This window comes from Suillus plorans (assembly GCF_016647745.1).
Source record: "Suillus plorans strain S12 chromosome Unknown HD556scaffold_18, whole genome shotgun sequence".
NCBI classification, from domain to species: Eukaryota; Fungi; Basidiomycota; class Agaricomycetes; order Boletales; family Suillaceae; genus Suillus; species Suillus plorans.
The window spans coordinates 224,921-246,466 of NW_024537402.1; the positions used below are offsets into that span (position 1 = coordinate 224,921).

At 47.0% G+C, this 21,546-nt stretch overlaps 6 protein-coding genes across 6 annotated transcripts; 2 read left to right on the top strand and 4 right to left on the bottom strand.

The window, feature by feature from the left end:
- Positions 1-1,031: 1,031 nt before the first annotated feature.
- HD556DRAFT_1268146 (uncharacterized protein) lies at positions 1,032-3,828 on the top strand (the record flags this gene model as incomplete). The annotated part of the gene is made up of 3 exons (XM_041299141.1): positions 1,032-1,604; positions 1,654-1,798; positions 1,852-3,828. The coding sequence occupies 3 exons, from the start codon at positions 1,032-1,034 to the stop codon at positions 3,453-3,455; spliced, it is 2,322 nt and encodes a 773-aa protein (XP_041162041.1). The 3' UTR covers positions 3,456-3,828.
- A 210-nt stretch (positions 3,829-4,038) lies between these two features.
- HD556DRAFT_1359354 (glycoside hydrolase family 79 protein) lies at positions 4,039-6,672 on the bottom strand (the record flags this gene model as incomplete). Its single annotated transcript, XM_041302569.1, has 10 exons — positions 4,039-4,495; positions 4,548-4,879; positions 4,931-5,046; positions 5,108-5,131; positions 5,188-5,351; positions 5,405-5,581; positions 5,629-5,839; positions 5,899-6,007; positions 6,058-6,518; positions 6,645-6,672. Coding segments are annotated over 9 exons (1,575 nt in total), but the record flags the coding sequence as incomplete, so codon positions are not given.
- A 3,831-nt stretch (positions 6,673-10,503) lies between these two features.
- Positions 10,504-11,750, top strand: HD556DRAFT_1535349 (uncharacterized protein; the record flags this gene model as incomplete). The annotated part of the gene is made up of 5 exons (XM_041309595.1): positions 10,504-10,768; positions 10,819-10,907; positions 10,963-11,346; positions 11,406-11,436; positions 11,647-11,750. 5 exons carry the CDS (start codon positions 10,504-10,506, stop codon positions 11,748-11,750), a joined length of 873 nt encoding a protein of 290 aa, XP_041162043.1.
- A 3,417-nt stretch (positions 11,751-15,167) lies between these two features.
- HD556DRAFT_1441368 (uncharacterized protein) lies at positions 15,168-16,244 on the bottom strand (the record flags this gene model as incomplete). Its single annotated transcript, XM_041306284.1, has 2 exons — positions 15,168-15,469; positions 15,524-16,244. 2 exons carry the CDS (start codon positions 16,242-16,244, stop codon positions 15,168-15,170), a joined length of 1,023 nt encoding a protein of 340 aa, XP_041162044.1.
- Positions 16,245-17,049: 805 nt separating this feature from the next.
- On the bottom strand, positions 17,050-17,553 carry HD556DRAFT_1441369 (uncharacterized protein; the record flags this gene model as incomplete). The annotated part of the gene is made up of 3 exons (XM_041306285.1): positions 17,050-17,192; positions 17,241-17,426; positions 17,478-17,553. 3 exons carry the CDS (start codon positions 17,551-17,553, stop codon positions 17,050-17,052), a joined length of 405 nt encoding a protein of 134 aa, XP_041162045.1.
- Positions 17,554-18,731: 1,178 nt separating this feature from the next.
- Positions 18,732-21,211, bottom strand: HD556DRAFT_1306879 (uncharacterized protein; the record flags this gene model as incomplete). Its single annotated transcript, XM_041299968.1, has 10 exons — positions 18,732-18,872; positions 18,923-19,282; positions 19,336-19,647; positions 19,758-19,979; positions 20,046-20,245; positions 20,489-20,518; positions 20,655-20,828; positions 20,885-20,921; positions 21,022-21,085; positions 21,138-21,211. The coding sequence occupies 10 exons, from the start codon at positions 21,209-21,211 to the stop codon at positions 18,732-18,734; spliced, it is 1,614 nt and encodes a 537-aa protein (XP_041162046.1).
- Positions 21,212-21,546: the final 335 nt, after the last annotated feature.

Consider the following 21,546-nt stretch of genomic DNA (forward strand, 5'->3'; position numbering starts at 1 on the left):
GTGAAGGTGACGGCCTGACGTCTACGTACCGCTCTCATCCACAGCTGGCTTAGTTCCCACCACCATCGTGACAAGCGCCTGGAATGAATTACAGCTGTTTGCATATATGTTGGCAGTCGCGTCGTTTTTTTCGTTCAATTAGAAAACTTTAGACTTGGTGAAATCCTTGCATATCTGTCGGGGGTGGTACCACTTGACGGAAAGCATGTAGGAGGATATGATAGCAAGCATATAGGGGTATAATCACAGAGGCAATTGATTGTGGCTCACCTGCCATATTTATGATTTACTTGGCGGTCTTCAAGCCTATGGACTCAGTATGCATGTTATATGTCAGTGTAATTAGTGGCAATGTGGTAAGTACGCCGTGAGCCAGAACGGACAAGCGCCTACATGAGTTGCAAGGTTTATAAACGAGTAGAAATCCAACTCTACTCACGACACCACATAAGATCGACGACTTAACCAGGGTATGCTCCTCATCAACTTCAAAGTTTAACTGCTACTGACAGTCTATCTTCCTGTTTAGCGATATGGAGGGATTACTCGATGCAACAAAAAAAGCATATCTTACTGCGAGAAGGCACAGGACGCCGGCGCAGACGACAGGGCTGGCGCCATCATACACAACGCGAGTGCACACGAAGGCAGTGTTAGTAGTTGCATTCTTCAAAGACGGTCGACGGATCGTCACTGCTTCAAAGGATAAAACCCTACGAATCTTGGACATGGAGACAAGAGCATTCATGGGAGGACCATTCCAGGGACATAGTGACATAGTGACATCAGTTGCTGTATCGCCAGACGATAGGCGAATTGCGAGTGCTGGAGGAGACGGAGCCATCATCATCTGGGACGTCAAGAGCAAGCAGATGCTATTCAAACCGCTGCTGAAGCATACACGCCGGGTGTCCTCAGTGTGCTTCTCCCCCGATGGAAAGAGGCTTGCAAGCGGGTCATGGGATGACACAGTTATTATATGGGATGCAGAGACCGGCGCTGTCCTCTCAACACTCCGATGTAATGCAGGTATGGTGTTGTGTGTCGCTTTCAGCCCGGATGGGCTAAAATTAGCATCCGGCGGATCTCAGGGTACCATTCGGGTTTGGCGCACCAGCAACACAGAGCTTCTTCTCAAGATCGAGGCTCACAACGATTGGGTCGAAAGCGTTGTGTGGTCGCCTGATGGCCAGCAACTTGTCTCCGCATCGGCGGACAAAACAATCAAGTTTTGGGACTCGTCAAATGCGTGCCAGCTCGGTCAACCTTGCAACTGTCACACTCGCATAGTCTCCCTGGCCATATCTTCTGATGGCTCCTTCATTGTCACTGCCTCGCACGATAAGACTGTGCGCCTGTGGAATACAAAGTCACACCAGCAGATAGGACAGGCACTCGAACATACCACATTGGTTTTCTGCGTCGCAATTTCTTCCAGCGGAGAACTACTCGCGAGTGGAGACGATGATGGGAATGTTCATCTCTGGTCGATCGAGAACACACTTTCCGCAGCATTCGAGACAGATTACTCATACCTTGCGCATCGCAGTAAGGTGAAGTTAGGCCAAAAGCTCTATGCGGAGGCCCTTTCGGATGCGGAAAAGGTGCGGTCGATATTCGTCGTCGTTAAAACATTTGTGATGATGTTCGTAGGTCATTGAGCTCAACCCTTCATCTTATCTCGGGTACGAATTGAAGCATGCAGCGCTTCTTGGAGCACGTCGCTATGATGATGCATTCAAGGCCTTGATAATCATGCTCTCCAAGTTGGATGATGCACTCGACCCACAAATACGACGTAAGCCCCAAACAACTCAAGCGCCGACTTGAAGATCACTTATATTTTTGCAGAGCTACGCTATAAATACGCCAATTTATCTGAAATAGAAGATGCTATTCGACGAGCTATTCACGTTCAACTGGAAAACGCCCCCCTTCGTCTAATCAACACCTCTACTGGACGTTTGTGCGATCGAGATGCACAGATAAACGCATTCACGGAGAGTACAGAGCACAAAGAGCTTTTGCATTCATTGATGATGCATGCGCCCAACCAAACGGAGTCCATCAAAGAAGCGGTCGCGAAGTACTTCAGCTGGGTCATGTTGTCCCATAGGTGGGAAAGGAAGGAGCCGCTACTGAACGACATTCAGGGCAACAATGTATACAATTTGGATCCGGTCGGAACCATTGTGAAGTTGCAGAAGTTCTGCAAAGTTGCACACAATGCGGGGCATCGTTGGGCGTGGAGCGACACATGCTGCATTGACCAGAACAACAATGTTGAGGTTCAGCAATCAGTGAACTCCATGTTCGTCTGGTATCACTACTCAGCGCTCACCATCGTCTACCTAGCGGATGTTCCTCCTTCATCAAAGTCGGGCGCGCTCGCAAACAGCACTTGGAACACGCGAGGATGGACTGTTCAGGAGTTCCTCGCTCCTAAAATTGTTCTCTTCTACCAAGCAGATTGGACCTTATATCTCGATTACCGCTCACGCAACCACAAGGAGTCTGTCACCATCATGCAGGAGTTGGAAAATGCAACAGGCATAAATGCGTGGGCGCTCGTTGACTTCCATCGAGGGACAAGAGATGCCCGAGAGAAACTCCGATGGGCGTCAAACCGAAACACCACGAGGGAGGAAGACATCGCCTACTCTTTGTTTGGCATTTTTGATGTCAACCTTCCTGTCATTTATGGAGAGAAAAGACAAAAGGCGCTCGGACGACTGCTGCAGGAGATCATAGCCCATTCGGGCGATATCACGGCCTTGGACTGGGTGGGACGACCGTCCAACTTCAACAGTTGTCTCCCTGCCGAGATTTCTTCATACAAGGCTCTGCCATGCACGGTACCATCTCTGTCTAAACACGACATGCAGAAGTCGGTCTCCACGCTGCGAAACAATATTGTGGCTGTGGCGTTAGCTTCGAAACTGTATACCATTCTTGAGAACCTCAGCGTTCCTCGTTTCGCAAACGCAAGATTGCAATTACCTTGCATCGTATTTCCTCTCACAGAAGTCAGGCGGAGGCCTGGTCAAGACGGGGATACATGTTTCATTTATGACGTCAAGGCAGACGGGCTACAAGACCTGCTCGTCATAACGGAAGACAAGCTTGGTCAATTCTCGCCTGCAAGGCATGCTCAGCAGACATTTCTACTCGTCCGTCCGTGGAATCGTCATGATCTCGGCCTGATTAATTTTGCAGATGAGCCGCAGAGCGGAGAAGATTGGCCCGAGCCTGGGTCTCCTGGATACAACGAACCAACTACGCGAGAGTTGAGGTTGATCGTTCGCCTCGGACAGCCTTTTGGCGGACTTCTGCTAGCGCAGCAGTGGGGTGGGGAGTATAAGAGAGTCGCTTCGGATAACAAAATCATCGCGCAAGTTGCGGACATAACATCTGTTGATGACATGATGAACGTCAGGATGTTGGAGATATTGTAGCTGCGATGAACGGGATGTTTTCATTTCATACATTGACAACACCTCCACATGCACAGTATCCATAAAATTTTACATTGTATCGCTCTCAAACGCTCAAACCCGACGTCCTTAGGAAGAGGAGAAAGCTTCAGCGCAAGTTATGTGCAAGCGCTTTCTAGAACTGCCAACCTTCGTCTAGTAGTAATCGACTCAATTATAATTACATAGCGTACGAGTAGGTAGACGATTATGGCTAAGAATTCAAAGGACTCCAGTTTCTTGCCAGTTACCGTAGTCAAGTCGGCTCGGCTCGAACGTACTATAATAATATGGCATTGAATTATAATGGCAAGCGCAAAATAACTCTTCCAAGAGAATAGGGGCGCAATCCAGGGAATCACATAATACCACGACGAGCTTTAACCCCTTGGAACCCAAATAAGAAATTTCCGACATCATCCACCCGTGGATGGGATTCCGCTATCATACAAGTAGTTTGAACTTGAAACTCACATTTTTAAATCAGCAGATATGCGAGGACCCTCACCGGGAGTCTTACCTTCTCCACTGATGATGCGTGTCTTAGCGGTACACGGTCGAAGCTGTGCCTGCATAGCATTTCTCACTTTTGAACGCGTCAACAACTGAAAGCTCTGCGTCTCTGAAGAAATGCAGAGCCTTGAACTAGAAACGAGGAAGAGAAAAGACCGAGGGAAAGGAATATTCTAGACACTGAATATTAAAGGATCGTTGAAACGGAGTGAACGTGGATAGAATGTGTATGATAGGTGAATGTGCATGTACATAGATACGTACGAAGGATGTATCGTGATAGCGGCAAGATGCAACGAAAAATTGTCCTGGTGACTGTGCATTATAATTACTATTGCATGCTAAACCATCCCAATCATGAAAACGTAACGAGGATTGCTTCTGTCTCTTGCAAGTCTATTCCAGAACTGATAGGTAAGACATCGACGGTTAGTGGTCCACTAACTCTACCGTCGCTGGTCTCGTACGTCTGACCTCCCCAGGTCAGATTACTGGTGTCGGAGGCATAGCTACAGATAGCTTTAGCATCCAGGTCGCAATGATGATGAAATCAGCTCATACCCAATTTTCAGCGTCTTCACGCTCGTATTATTGGGAGGATATCCGAGACCCGTGAAAGAGAAATCGATGTGAGTCGAATTCCTTGCACCAGTGCCGGAAAAGTACGCGACCGTGTTTATGAAAACAGCTTTTGAGAGGCTTCCATGCTCAAAAAATGCATAGCCCGATACATTATTTTCATCGATGGAGATTTCGACTGCCTGCGTGGTCCCAGATGACCCGATAGCCTCTGCGACGATGATAGCCGCATAGTATGCTGGCTGTACGTGCGGTGCCAGCGGTGTAATCGGGGAACCGTCCAGAATTGAGTAGTTAAGCGTCACGGGTTGAATCTGCTCATAAGGGGATTGAGTAACGCTGCATTGACTCAGCTGAGTACTAACCAAATTGTACTTGTAGCCAATGCCCTCATGAAAGTGTATGCGACTAATACCAACTTGTGTGGCATACAAAGTATAGTCAAGTAACCAGAGGGCGGCGCCGGCTGTATTGCTGACATCTGGTAAAAAGGACGATCACATGTAAGTCATTGCGACCACTGTTCATGTTGTCGACCTTACTAGGTGCACCGTGGCAACTGATACCTATGAACAAGTTAGCAAGTCTAGTGCTGTCGGACAATTATCAGACAATAACTTACTGTTTGTCTCCCCGAGGATGTACTTCAGCCCGTTGGCCAAGGTCGCCTCAATATCTGGGACAAACGCGGATAAATTACCACGGATATAGCTCTTGGTCATTAAGTCCTGCAGCGCAGCTCCGCTGCCAGTGCAGAATGAGCCACTATAATGGTGCTGCGAAATGCTAGCCATAGGATTCAGCACGCCATCCAGATTCTGAGGTTGTGTTTGACATACGTCTCGATCAGTTGACCTGCAGGAGATTCAAGAATGCCCAGATTAAATATAGCTTGCGGAGAGAAACCGCTAAGGTTGTTGTGAGAAGACCCAGCGAAAGCGGCTCCGATTAATTTTGTGCAAGATAACTTGGAAAGGTTGGCGGTTATCGATACGTTATATGCAAATTCCTCCCACCTATATATCGGTCAGCACTAATGAGGAAGTCGTCGTCATAAACTTACTCAGAAACATATTCTTGTACATTCCAGCTGCTGTTACGGCCCTCATTGTCGTAGTAGAGATCGGCCTCGTTGCCAAGTTCGATGAACTTCAGAGTAATATGTTTCTCTAGGACAGCAGGGGAAGAAAATGCGTTCATGAGCGCAACAGTTTCGAGGTAGGCTGTCGTGATGTTGTATTCCCTCAAGTTCAAGCCCCAGTGAACTTCCGTCCCTGGAAGTAAAGCAAATTAGTCGCTTGGCAAGTTGAGAGCATCTAGAAAGTTAGATTACCGTTGGGAAGATGAGAGATGATATCATAGAAGCCTTGCCCAACAGTGATATTAGTGGCTTCTGGGTATGGCGTGATTGTGCTCGAAGGAGGGAAAATATCTTCTTCGTACTATGCACCAGCTAAACATACGAACTGATTCAACATTGAAAGAAATTTACCTCAACGTCATAGCTAAAATCAGTATGGTCCTCCGAGTCAGCACCTATTCTTACGAAGGGAGGAGCATTCGTAATTTGGATAAAGTTATCAAGGACGTTGTTGAAGAATGTATTCGGTTCTGTCGTGCCAGCCCAATCGTTCCATCTATCTTGCTCGATTGAAAGCGAAACGAGGTTCCCCTTGAGTGGTGCTGCTCCCAAGGGCGCAGTAAGAGGGATTGCGACCTCTATTGCCGAGACGATTGGAACGACAAGTGTGATTAAGTGGGTACCCCACATCATAAATCGTGGCATGAGGGGCATCTTCTTGGTTCTGGTGCAAGCCTAGAGTGCAACTCCGAGATCCTCTATACTGTTGTAGGCGGGATGACGATACGATTGGCCGTCTTATGACCGGTAAGGTGTCGTGGAATCTGTACAAAAGTGAAAGATGAATTGTGCATCACGATGAGGACGCGAGCAGGGTGCCAGGCTTCGAAATCTATTGCAATTAGCGGGGATTACGAGACCATGTCATAGTAGCTCTGTTGAGAAAGAAAAGGGCGATAAGGCCATCACCCGCCACATTTACTACGACTGAAAACTTTGATTCGATTCACGGTTGGTGACAATTCCATCAGGAAACGCACTACCGAGCGAAGCGACTTGTAGCAGCGCGTAACACAGTGCTTCACGGTAGCTAGTAGCAGTTTCAAGTTGTAACCAATAATAAGGACTAATATCGGAAAATCCTATTTTTGGTTGGAATGTCCCACAATGGCTTGAAAGGGCTCAATTTACCGGCGGCATTGTCACTCACTTGGAAGCAGACCCGAAAATTGTGGAAGCTACTTGGAAGACAGTGTTTCTACCGCCAGTGGCAAGCCACTGACTAGCCAGGAAAACTTGGCTTAGCCATTGGCGGTACGGCAGCGGTTGGCTTTTCCCACGCTTACTAAGCTGGAAGAACACAATATCATTGGCAACACTAGATTGTACTACTCATCATGTTGTCCAATGTTTGCTCGTCGTCTTCACCTTCCACATCCATGTCAACTAACTCGTAAAACTTGAATTCATTGTAGATAGCGACAGGCACCTGGAGAGTGAGCTAGAACAAGTAGAGAATCTCAGTCGTTGCAAATGGACTCTGTTTACATTGAGTATGTACCTAGAACAAGTAGAGACTAGGTACTTGTTAGCTTTTGGAATATAATAAGTGAGATAATGTGCACGTACATCTCAGTCGTTGCAAACGGACTGAGATGCTCGAATGGCTGCACGAAGCCTTTTATCATCACAAGTCCCTGTAAGGCTGATGTATCAATTCTGGTACTTATAAGTGATAGGTAATGCATCAACTATGTACATTACCAAGCTTTCCGATGCATCATCAATGCATCAGAACATGCTAACTAGCAGACCTTTAATACTGTAGATTGTAGCACTTTCAGTCAATGATATTTCTTTTTTGGTCCTCGGCAACCAAGACACCTATGAAGATCTAATATTCAGTTCGTTGAATCTCAGTTCGCATTGTGCCTTCCACTTTGCTGAGCTTCTATTTGGTACCTTGTTCAAAACGGATCTCATTTGAAGCCGCTTGACCAATGACATATCCCAAATAAGTCAGACACGGAAGCAGGTTTGGAGCGGGCATATTTACATCTAGATTCTAGGGCACTCACTCGCACATTTCTAGTCAAAATTAGATGTAATGTATTCCAGGTATTGATAAAGTAACAAATGTAGATAACATACATAAAAATGCGAAAAATTACCTATAACAGGCCCATCTGGATTCTGGGTTGTAGCTACAGCGTGCAGCCATACAGGTGGATATGCATTGGCACGAGTAAAGCTGCGCGTCGGACGCCAGATGGGAAAGATATACTATCTATGAGAGGTGAGCGAGTGAGAGATGGCGGGTGAGAGACAGTGGCCGAGAGCAGACAGCGGGCGAGTGAGAGACAGTGGGCAGGTGAGAGACAGTGGGCGAGTGAGAGACAGCGGGCAAGAGACAGCGGGCAAGAGACAGCGGGCAAGAGCAACTAGCGAGTGAGAGACAGCGGGCGAGAGAGACAGCGAGCGAGAGACAGTGGGCGAGTGAGACACAGTGAGCGAGCAAGAACCAGCCAGCAAGAACAGCAAGCGAGTGAGAGGGGATGCACTGAGGTGGAGGAGGGAGTATCAGGATAGGATTGCGTAGTATTAGTAGTTAACAGATAATAGTGGATTGATGACGCACCTTAATGGACAACTCATTAATAGACACCTCAACTGCTAAAAGTCCCACTGTCGAGCGATGATTGATGTAGTGTTTGAAGTAGCTGGGTAAAAAGAAGTGTAAGCAAATGACAGATAAAATATATCAGAATGAAAAACACACCTAGTTGACCTTAGTCGGACCATAACAGTTGTACATCGTTGAATTATGTGTGAAAGGCTCATAAATATGATTCAGAGCTATTCAGAGTTCACTGTAACAGAATTAGTATATGTTAATGATTGTGTAGTAGATGAAATTCACATACATGTATTAGAATTTCGAGTGACCGTAACTGACGGGATGGTTCAAGTTGAGACTCAAGAGACCGGTTCGTCTAAATTGGACTCTATCAGTTGATAGGACTGAAAACATGTACCGGCTCGTTAGCATTACTCTAAAATCTAACTCAGACCAAAAGTCATTGATAATAATCCCATTTCGCCTATACATAAGCACAAGGCCACAAGAATTACCAGTACATAGTCTATTACTAGTAGTTGTTTGATGTTCGAGTTATGGTCCTACCATGGTAGGACCATAACTCGAACATCAAACATTGAGTAACACAGACTGTTTGATTCTTCTTCCTGCCGTCTCGTCCTGGGTCCTAGACCCTCCAGCGGTGCATGTGCCTCGTCTCTGCTTCTGTAACAATGTTCCATTCATTGCACACTGTACTAAATATTGTGCTGCACTCTGCAATATAACTTCATTGTTAAAAATATGTATGGTATAGCAACTTAATTGTGATGTACTGTGTGACGTACGAGACAAAAAACCTTGGCAGAATGGCAGAGTTGAGGACTTAGTGAATTCAAACGGAAAACCTTGGTGGAATGACGGAGTTGGGGACTTAGCAAATTCACAGCTCAAAAATTGCATCATTGATGGGACCTGCCCTATTACTAATATGAAAGGACAACTAGGACAGCAAGAGACCTACTAAAATGGATGCTGAGTGGCTGGACGCCAAAGGATTCGAGTAGGAACGGCAAGAGGCCTACCAAACTGAATACTGAGTAACCGGACACCGAAGATTTGAGTAGGTAAGCAAGGTACCACCAGGAACAAGGTACTACCGGGAGCAAGGTACTACAGGGTACTACCAGAAGCAAAATATTGCCGGGGAGCAAGGTATATATAGGTACAGCGCGCTGAATATGGATGGACGAGTGCTAAATATGGACGGCGCAGCCCAAATATGTACCGGATGGATGATGCATAACTGTCAGATCCCTGATGCATTAATGATGCATCACGCTGAAGGTACAACTATTCAGAGAGTGAGTCTGAACAATGTTGGGTCTTGCAGAACCTAGCTGCTATTTGACCCTAAAGGGTTTCTGGACCAGGCTCAAGGCTCAGAGGAGAGGAAATATCATGAAAAACTGCTGAAGACTCAGACTCATACTGATAACTGGTGAAAAGATAACTTGCTTATGTAAGCTACAAAAGTGCCAACATAAGGTAAGGTAAAAACAGTCTCTACAAGCCCAGCCAGAAATGAATCCCTACATCTCATGGGAACTTTGAATCATGACTGTCCCCAGTAGTGTTGCCGCCGAAGCGAAGTGACTTCGAGGTAACTTCACTTCACTTCGAAAACGTGAGAATTTGGTTGACTTCGTTGTTCCGAAGTCAGTTGAAGTGCCACTTCGTCCACTTCGAGAGGTGAATCGAAGTTATCACATAGATTAATCATCATCACTGCACGTCTGAAGACCTCTATGTGCCCCCTGTCTCTATCATATTTCAATCATAAGACATCACTGTACATACTATGTACATTCAATATAAGCTTTTCGTGCATGATCTCGAACATTCGCCAAGTCGGCTCCACAACGGAATCAAAATTTATGCCCTAAAGACTAAAAGTAGGCTCTCACTGTCCGTGTCTCGAAACAAAAAATTCTCTACTCCCATGTACCATTCAACAGCAGGTTTTCTTCCTAGTAGTCGGTCACAGTTTCCTTCGCACTCAGCCGCACAGCCTACAAACAGTCATGGTCCATCAGTTTCGCCATTAACAACACCACATGGTTCTTTCGAGACTTTGCGAAACCTCTCTCCGCCCCTGCATGTACCTCCTGGTAATCACTATGCCCAGTATATGATGCCCATGCAACACGTTGAGCTGTTGCAGCAGATGTGGGGCCCTGCACAACCTGCTTCGACACCACCAATCCTAATGCAGCAAGATGCAGGTGTCCTGCAAGACTCGACTGCTCCTGTTGGACATTCACCAGATTATTGAAGTCCCTCACGCAGCTCAAGAGCTACTTGCAAGTGAGCGTACTCCGACCCTGTCAATGGCCCTTCCTGCATATGAACTCCTGCAGACAAAATGGACCGAGCTGAAGGGAACCATTTGGGAACTTGCCCATTATATCGGAATCGGCCTTGACAAGCTAACTAATTACATTCATCAAGCCAGGAAAACACGAATCTATGCACTAGCAATGAGTCCGCTCAAGATTCTTTTCGTGTCTGGAATTTTACTGAACTTTAGATAGCTATCAATCCGAGCTTGAAACTTGAATGGATGAAGGTTCACTGGGACGAGAATGATGTGAGAAAGGCACGGGAATGGACATTAGAAGCGGTATGTTCAATTTTCATTGTCTTTTGCAATGGTAGCACTGATGTCTGATTTACAGATGACATCATACCGTACAGCAATGCGCTTGGAACGGGAAAGAGTACCTACACCGTGCATATCAGCATTACAGCTCCCTTACTCCGCTGACAGTTCTACGTCTGTGGCTGCGCGATCATTGATGGCAGGATTTGGGCGCTTGACGAAAATCAACACGAGTGTTCGACGTTCAACAACTTCATTGTCAACCACAACCTTAACTGCCGCACCAAATCGTTCCTTGACATTTGGCCAGTCAACTCCGACACTTACGCTGGAAGAGCAAGCACAACGAGATTTAGAGGAAGACAGGAAAGATGCTGAGCGAGAAATGCAGCGCTATGAAGAAGCAGCGCTTCTTGATGCCACGGCTGAACGCACAGCTGACATTGTTCGTTTTTGGGAGGTGCGTGCACGATTTTATTTTTTCAACTATCCATTGAATGAATATAATATATTTTGTAGCAAAAAGAACATATATTCCCGCTGCTTTTCCGTGTCGCAATGGATGGTCTTCCCGCGCAGGCTTCATCTGTCCCTTCCGAACGAGTCTTCTCATCTAGCAAAGAGACATGCACAGATCGGCGTGCCAACCTCTCACCAGCAGTTCTCGAAGCTCTACAAATACTCAAGTTCTCTTACAAGCAAGACCGGTTGAATTTCACATCCCACCTCGTTGCAGAAGAAGTAGATTATAATATTTCAGGGCCAGTATCTAGGAATGCCATAGATGAGCTCATGGCAGCAGGCAAGCTCGATGAACTTGCGCAGCTGCTCGTGAACGAAAACGAAAACCAATCTCTGTCTTAGATTATGCTGTAGGTAGCTACATATGATTAGTAATCTATTCTGCTTGACTTCGCGAAGTACTTCGAAGTGCACTTCGAATAACTTCGTTGACAACGAAGTCTACCGAAGTGTGTCAAATTTCCACTTCAATTCGCTTCAGTTCGCTTCGCGGCAACACTAGTCCCCAGTCATCTACCTATGCAAACCAAAGCTAAGCTAAACTAAGAAAACTACTAACCTGGGGGTCCTCAAACACCTTTTGTTTCCATGACGCGTATGCCAGGTAAACTGCGCCAGTGAGTGAGGGTCAGGGCAATCCAATAAAACGATGACCCCAGCACCTGTTTTCCCTGACATCTCTTGTGCCAGGCGAACCGCATCAGTACTGGGGGACTGGTAAAACGATAAAAAACGATAAAATGCGAAGTGGTGGTTGCGCGGATGACGATGGGAAGTAGACGGATCGAAAGAGCCGAACGGGGGCTTCGAAATGAGTATAGGGTCGACTAGGTTTGGTGAAGAACTGAGGGAGATATGAAGGAAATGGTGAAAACATGCGAAAATAGCGAAAACGGCGAGTAGCGAGGGCGCGGGTGGGCGTATCGGAAATCGGATCGGACGGATGGAAAGCGCGGAAAAATGCGGTCAGAACGCGCCTAAGGCGATGGGCGCGCGATCACAGGGCGACGAGATATAAAGAAAACGCAAAAAATGGGGCGAAACAAATGGAGGGAACGCGAAAATGCGGATAGCTAGCGAACAGCTGAGCGCGCGAAGGCGCGGATATGCGCGAATGAAAGCCATGAACGAGGGCTTCAAAACGGGTATAGGGTCTATGGGGTTCCGATGCAAAATGGGCTGGTGAAAGTGCGAAAAAGTGCGGAGGTGCAAGAGGGAGGAGGAGGAAGGGGTATGATGCAGGGCAACAAGGGCTGGTCCTATCAAAAAGCGGATTGGGGCAATGGACAGAGCCACTGAGGGATGGTAAATGGCCAAAAGAGCTAGATGAGACAGGCCTTTGAGCACCCAGAAAACCCTTATCTCCCCTCAACTTCTCAAAAACACCAAAAACTCAATAACTCCACAACTACTGCTCCAAATTCGATGAACCAGGGCTCAAAATGATCGGACGGACGTGGGGAATACGACCCTAAGTTTGCGAGAGATCCGCTCGAACACCGCGTGGGAAAAACACCTATCAGTGCGCTGGTGAGGAGGACAAGATGCTGAAAAGTGGGAATTGTGGGAGAAGCTGGTAATGAATGACTGTGGTTGGATAATAGGCGAATTTGGGGGATGATTGGTGAGCTTAGAGAGCCTAGAAACACAAGAAACCCTCGCAGTGGGCTCCAGTTGAAGGTACTACAATTCAGAGAGTGAGTCTGAACAATGTTGGGTCTTGCAGAACCTAGCTGCTATTTGACCCTAAAGGGTTTCTGGACCAGGCTCAAGGCTCAGAGGAGAGGAAATATCATGAAAAACTGCTGAAGACTCAGACTCATACTGATAACTGGTGAAAAGATAACTTGCTTATGTAAGCTACAAAAGTGCCAACATAAGGTAAGGTAAAAACAGTCTCTACAAGCCCAGCCAGAAATGAATCCCTACAACGCAATGAGCAAGCTTGATGCATCACAAAACTAGGCTACTTAGCCTGTTTTGATGCATTAAAATGACAGTATTGCCTGTTATCATATGGTAAAAGTTGGAGAGAAAACATATAAGTCTGAAATGACGACGCTCAATGTGTTCGTACCTGGTCTGATGTCACTCACTTCCACGTCTCTTCTGGCTCAGCTTTGGACTTCAACACTCCCCCTCGAACGTGATCGAGGCTCATGAGGCCACATAGCTTCTGCAGGCATGGGCTAGGCAAGGCCTTCGTGACAGATAGTCCCCTAGCAGAAACACAGATCGTCAGCATAGCGCTCAGAGTTCAGCACACCCTCATGTCCATACCCCACAGCATGTACCAACACCCATTGTCACCATCCTGTACAAAACCCTGTATCAACACCCTGTACCATAAAACAACCCCACTCACATACACGGAATCACCAGCAAAAGAAGCGGCATCAGCCAAACACGTCCATTGATAGCCGAAGAACACATCGGCCGCCACAATCCACATGTTTGCACCCCTCCCGATTCCTGTACCCGTGCCTCCGGCAACTGAGTACGTGTCCAGACGTCACATACAATAGTTAAACAAATGATGTAAACACCTTCAAAAGTCGTCTCATCAACAAGGTGGCGCAGCTAAAACGGCTGGCGGGAATGGTGGACTGATGGGGGCACACCTCATATCAGGGCATCCGTGCACCTGCAGATGCGAAAGGGACACTGGGGGTCCCATAGACTAGATAGTAATGTCCTACATAGATTACATCTGCAAAGGACAGAAATTGGATTTTTTTTTTAAAAAAAAAAGGCCTTCATGAAGGCGTTGGCGACGTTGTTGTGTGTAGGACAATTAATAAGCTCAAACACTCCATTTTTGACGTGCGTCCTGACGAAATGGTAACAAAGGTCGATGTGCTTGGTTCAGGAGTGGAATTTGTTGTTGTTGGTGAGAGCTATGGCTGCTTGATTGTTGCAGTGTATAGGCATGGGGAGTTCGGTGTAGGGATTCATTTCTGGCTGGGCTTGTAGAGACTGTTTTTACCTTACCTTATGTTGGCACTTTTGTAGCTTACATAAGCAAGTTATCTTTTCACCAGTTACCAGTATGAGTCAGAGTACTCAGCAAGTTTTCATGATATTTCTTCTCCTCTGAGCCTTGAGCCTGGTCCAGAAACCCTTTAGGGTCAAATAGCAGCTAGGTTCTGCAAGACCCAACATTGTTCAGACTCACCATCTGAATTGTTGTACCTTCATCGGGCACATCGTAGAGCTCCTCGAGGAGGAGTTGAAGGTAGAGTAGTTCACGGTGTAGAAACAACAATACTGAGAGGAACAAATGATGCTCCTGACTGTATCTATAAATGTTGTGAGGTCGCACATTGCCTAGTCTGCTATACTTGAGATGACAAGTGCGTTCGACCACCTGTACCTGTAGTGTTGAAGCTTGAAAGTATCAGATTAGAGACAGACCTTGATGCACAAAATGCTCTAAACCTTTGACCGTGAAGCATCAAACAAGAGTGACTGTGAAGCATCAAGCCTGAGGACCGCCCTACCTCGGCCATTCTCGCGAGCTACCCATGATCTGCACCCGATTCCATCGTTGGTGCTTCTTCGTCGTTGTTGGTACCTCTCCGCCATTCATGGTACCAGGAACAAACAATATGCCATTGTTGGTGCTTCTCCGTCGTTGATGCGCCTCTCCATCGTTGATGCTCGGTACCTCTCCGCCGTTCACAGTACCAGGAACAAGTAAGATGAATATGGCAATATTTAATTAACATGCAATACAAACAAAAAATATACAAAAGCTCCCTACGACGTGGGGGATTCCATAGCAGGTGACGGGGACTGGAGAAGAGCTGGAACAATACTCCACATCTCCTGGAACCTGTCACACATAGCCCTCTGAAGAGCAGCCTGGCGTTTCGCGTATCCCTTGATACCCTCCTGTTCGGGTGCGGCTAGGACATTCCTCCAATTCGCTTGCTCCTCCCACCACCCTGCATGCCAGGAAAGAAAGTCAGCTACACGGCGCATCTCCTCTTGCAGGAGCTCTACTTCTTCGGTCCATCGGTTAGCTTGCACCTGAGACTTGCACCACTCGATGCGCAATCCTATTTGAGGGATCAGGTCAATGTTTCATGCCTGTCACGGACGAGGACACATACCTTCAGATAAGACAGCTCCGCCGTCTTCACCAACTCCAGCCACACCACGGGCCTTCCAGATCCAGGATAAGGTACACGTGCCTTCGGATTGCCCCGTTTCTCCCTCTGCCATCCCCCGAATATCAGCCAGTCGTAACTCCGGCAACTCTACTTCCCAATTTGGCTTGCTCAGGACCACGGATAGTGTCTTGATGGCTGACCAGGCTCTGTGATACCGTGCAACCGCAGTTTTCATGGTCTGCTCCACTCGGTTAAGCACCGTGGATGCTCTGGTATTAGCCCGTTGGCCACGGATGTGCGCGTCCTTGAATTTGTAGAGGTGAGTGTGAAGCCGAAGTTGTCGGCGAAGGTCATCCAGAGCTTCATGTGCCTGTGCACGCCATAGCTCCCACTCATAAGCGCAAAGCGGCTCCTCGCATGACTCAGCAGTGTCCTTGACTTTCGATGGAAGCCAAAGTGTGACTTCATGTGCCTTCTCCTCACGGACGGACTGTGCATTTGCAGTTTCAACTGCACGAAGACGGCCGACTGCAGGCATGTAGAGCAACTGAATGTTGCACCACTGCTCTACCTTCCGCAGGAGTGCATTTGAGCGTTCCTGCAGCTTCGTCAATTGCAGATCCATCGGATGGGTACTGAGAGTGGCCAGATCTTGTTGTAGGCGGTGTAGAGACTCATGCCTCTCATGGTGTGATATGGCACTTTTCACTAGGGAGTTCATTGCACGAACTTGCAGCACCATTCTGTGTGCTATCTGCAGCTATCCCTATATGAGGCACAGCTTTCCCGCGCAACGCGCGCCATGCGCGCACCATTCCCGCGCTTCGCGATGTATATACACGCGCGCTTTCCCGCGCTTGAGCGCCCTATAGCGCCAGCCATTTGGAAGCATCCATCCACTGTCCACCAAGTTCTCTAGTGCGTATGTTTCCATTTCTCTTATCTGTGTATCGTTCCACCTTTATTTTGGACCCTTACTTACATATAGCTTTACATACCTTACTCGGTAGCGCTTCGGCTCCGCGTGACAGCGCTTAGGCGCCGTATATAAGCGCCAGCATTACATACTATTGAAAACTTTGGAACTTAGACTCTACCTCCCATTCACCCACTTACTACCTAGCAGAGTATAGTTGCAATCAATTCCTTGGTACCTCGCACTCGCATCTCTTGTCTTGCATCATATCACCACTTAAGCAAACTCACACTTACTCTCACTTGTTTCCGCTCACGCGCGTACCTTCGCTTTCCCACGCCTCGCGCGCACCTGCGCGCTTTATCGCGCTTTGCATCAGCCGACCAGTAGCGCCTTCAGCACGCACTACTAGATCCTTGCTGCACTTGCTTCCCCTTTAGGGTCGAACGCACTTGTCGTCTCAAGTATAGCAGACTAGGCAACACGCGACCTTACAACATTTACAGATACAGTCTGGAGCATTGTTTTGTTCCTCTCTGTATTGTTGTTTCTACAGCGGTATCTATAGATCATCCATTAGAAGCCATTAAAAAAAATGAATTTCAAATATTTACTGTTGTTCTTCGAGGTCGATTCCAGATGATATCAGTACACTGGGTGAGATATCCGCATGCAATGAATTGTTGAATCCATTTTCGAGGTCATCTGCTTCCTGTTGAGATAGTTTGAGATGCACGGCAGCCAGCGTCATAGCTATATGTGGTCAGTCTTCAACCCTAGCGTACAGAGCGAGTCACTTACAGACAGTCGTTATCTCAAACAGATTTTTGCTCGAATGGTCAGACTCCCAGTTTTCAACAACTTCTTGCCACTGAACTACTTCACTCGGTCGTTCTTCGCTTAGCACATGGTTGAACTCGTCAAAGTCGTGTTGGTGTTGTTCACGCTCGGGGATTGCGGTCTTTATCTTACTCAATAAGCTGATACCTGTAGGCCATTATTTTCATGGTCTGCTGCGCTGAGACAATGAATACATACCGGAGTTAGTCACCTTTTTCCAATTATAGTAACCAAAATGGTCGTCAAGGGTATCTCTGCGTGCACCAGGACCCATCTCCCGCGTTGTAGAGACTCATGCCTCTCATGGTGTGATATGGCACTTTTCACTAGAGAGTTCATTGCACGAACTTGCAGCATCACTCTGTGTGCTATCTGCAGCTTTCCCGCGCAAGGCGCAGCATGCGCGCACCTTTCCCGCGCTTTACAATGTATACGCGCGCGCGCTTTCCCGCGCTTGATCGCCCTATAGCGCCAGCCTTCCGGAAGCATCCATCCACTGTCCACCAAGCTCTCTAGTGCGTGTATTTCCATTTCCCTTATTTACATATCATCCCACCTTTATTTATATCATGGACCCTTACTTACATATAGCTTTACATACCTTACTCGGTAGCGCTTCGGCTCCGCGTGACAGCGCTTAGGCGCCGTATATAAGCGCCAGCATTACATACTATTGAAAACTTTGGAACTTAGACTCTACCTCCCATTCACCCACTTACTACCTAGCAGAGTATAGTTGCAATCAATTCCTTGGTACCTCGCACTCGCATCTCTTGTCTTGCATCATATCACCACTTAAGCAAACTCACACTTACTCTCACTTGTTTCCGCTCACGCGCACGTACCTTCGCTTTCCCGCGCCTCGCACGCACCTGCGCGCTTTCCCGCGCTTCGCATTGGCCAACCAGTAGCGCCTTCAGTGCCTACTACCAGATCCTTGCTGCACTCGCTTCCCCTTTAGGGTCGAACGCACTTGTCGTCTCAAGTATAGCAGACTAGGCAACGCGCGACCTCACAACATTTACAGATACAGTCTGGAGCATTCATTTGTTCCTCACAGTATTGTTGTTTCTACAGCGTGCTCATAGCGACAGGATTAATGTTGGCCCATCCTCATTCTGGAGCCTCGCCATCTGTGCGTCCCATACCCTTGATAAGGTTGTGCGAAAATGATATCTGACAGGTGCTGATATGGGCCGGCAAGTGAAATTTGGGAACAAGGAAAGTCGTCGTCTTTCCGTCACACTCGAAGTGTAGATGCGACGGGTATTTTGACATGCGGTCCCAAAGATTTTTGCTCCACTGACAGGCAATGTCGTAAGATACGTTAAGTACAATGACTTCGCCGGAGTGCTGCACGGTCAAGAAAAAGAGATAGTCCATATTCATATATCTGATTCGAAGTTTTAAGTTATGCAGAAAGATTATATAATCAAATATGTACTTTTCACCTCATTGAAGATCTCCCACTCCACATGGCCGCTTGAAGTTGTGACGAGAGCAGTCCACAGTCCCTGCTCCTGTCGCAGCCAGCCCTTGTGAGCTCTTTGTTTCAGCGAGGTTCACGGCGTTGTGACTGATGCAAGTGCTTTTCTAAATTGTTCTGTCAGTGATAACGATATAAAACAAAAATGCTCGCATACCTTTTGTGAGACCTTTCCGACATCCTTCAGGAATAGTTTGAAGCTGGTCTCCTCGACAAAATAAGCCCACCCTTTACTCAAACCAGGGTCGACACTATCGGAGGACACATTTTTCCGTACCAACCGAAAGTTTGCGTCGATGGCAAAATATTGTGCATATAGCCATTGCTTGTCAGGGGACACCATTTTCCAGTCTTTGGGTAAGTTCTTGCCAGGGTGAGGGCAGGCGGGACAAAGTACTGTGCACGCTCCAGGTTCAGTGGTATCAACACCGGCAGGATCATGACCTCGGCCAAAACATTTTAGAAGTGTGATGTTCCGCCATTGTTTGATCATGCGCAACAAGCTTTCATAGCAATCCTATTGATTCAACGTTAGCAAGTCCAATTGCCATAGACACACGACATGCTTACTTTGCAGGGCTTGATTCCTGTGTTATCAGTAAGACGAACGAGTGTTTGCCAATATTCGAATGCGGATGCTTTTGACTCGAAGGTCAATATCTGAAAGTGTTGGAGAAGTCGAAATGTGGCAGCTGATTTGGGTTCAGAGCATGTTGCAGGGTACAAGCGGGCTCGAAGAATTTGAGTTGTGTGACTTTGTGCATATGAGCACCCGCAAAAATCCAATGCGACCTCATGAACACGATCAATGTCCAGAATCACAAAGTCGTCGTCGAATGCCCTGGATTGATTGAAGCACCGTTCACCAACTGCATGGCCAAGCTGAATTCAGAGTCCAAGATGTTTGAGAGTAGTGTCCTCGAAGTAATCGCCATTCCAGCACTAAAACAACAGTTAGCGCACTTAAAAGATAGACGATTTAGGCTACGTACCTCAATCCTGTGCAGCAGATTATCGTGATGCCTCTCCACCGTGCAATCCTTACAGTACAGTTCAGTACCAAAACAGTCCTTGCAATGATCCTCTGGCTCAAAGGTACATTCACAATGTCCATGACAAGCCTCATGGGAAGTATAATCACCGCGGCCTTCGAGTCTAATAACCTCCATAAGATATTTCTCTTGCTCCTTTACCCACTGAGCCATGGCACGATCCTGTCCAATTCGAATTAAACAAGAACATTGTACAATTAGAAATTACTGTACACCTATTGGCCTTACACACTTCTTAGGCACCAGAGTAGTTTCAGCCAAGTGGTTCTCATATGCAGGATCATTGAAGTCGCCGTCAGGTGTACATGAGTCAAAATCGAAGTTGAATTCCCCCATGAGCGTCTCGGAGGCCAATGGAAGTGCATGTGAGGTGTGCGCGACAGTACTTTCAGATACATGGAAAAATTCTGTTTCAGTGGAGATCCTGCCTGAAGCGGTTCGAGAGAAGCAAGAGTGCTTATGATAAAGTTCGTGGTCGTTGGCCACATGAGATGAGGACGAAGCTTGACAGCGTGCTTTCTGATGTGCTCGCTGTGCTTCTGCTTGCTGAGCGTGGATATTGCTATTGAAGTCTCTCTTTAGTTTATCCATTTCACGTCGACGTTTGCCACCACCCATGATGGCAGTTTGTAGTTGTGAGTTTCAAGCTTCAAGGGCATCATACTACTCACGTGATTGATGGCGACATGGAGCGTAGATGGCTAAATATAAAAATCCAAAATTCAAAATATGGATAGAATATTATCTAAAGAAAATGTGATTCACTTTAATGCCTTCCGCCTTGCTTCTGCCACACAAGTCGGTCATGCTGGAGACACTCGAAGTATTTGTCTATACTGTCATCCATCAATGTCAGTCCTTCTTCCAATGCATCACAGTGCAATTCCACAGCATCAACAGCAGCTGCAGAAGATGTAAGAAGATACTCTGTACATGCACCATCCACCTGCAGCGAACTTGCGAGCAGCTCGCGAGCTTCGGAAAGAAGCTCCTGTGCCTCTACCAACATTCCTTCACAACGCGGTCTCACAGCATGCCATCCTTCATTATCAGCTTCACGAACGAACTCAAGGACTGCATATTGGGAAGGACCTGGCCAATACCCTAGGTTGAGCCATAGGCAGTCTAAATTTAATAAAAGTTGTTGAGTAGCCTGAGTTGCTTGTTAGCTGTGCCGTTTGTGAGGTATAGAATATATGCATACCTTTGTGGCTCCAAGACCTTTACACCAGCGGCCACAAGATTTCAAGTGTTCGTCTAGCTTGTGCCTATAAAGACATGAGACACAATCCATATTGACTGATGATAAGGAAAACATACCTTTCATAGTACCTTTGCTTTGATTGTCGTCGAGCCTCAAGGCGCTGTTGTTCACTTTTGTACTTAGACGGCATGTGAAGCTATGCAGTGGATTGGTGTGGATAGAGAGTAAGTGCCATTGGAAAGTAGCGATGAATCATTAGGAACTTCGAAGTGTATCAGATTGCGCATGTGACTTACTTGAATATACAATGTGTGGATGGAGAGTAAGTGCTGTTGGAAAGTAGCGATGAGTGCAATGCGTGGATAGAGAGTAAGAAAGTAGTGATGAGTGCAATGTGTGGATAGAGAGTAAGTGCCGTTGGAAAGTAGCGAAAAATCGTTAGGAACTTCGAAGTGTATCATATTGCACATGTGACTTACTTGAATATAATAGTACGTGCTTTGAATTCCGCACGCACGGACACTT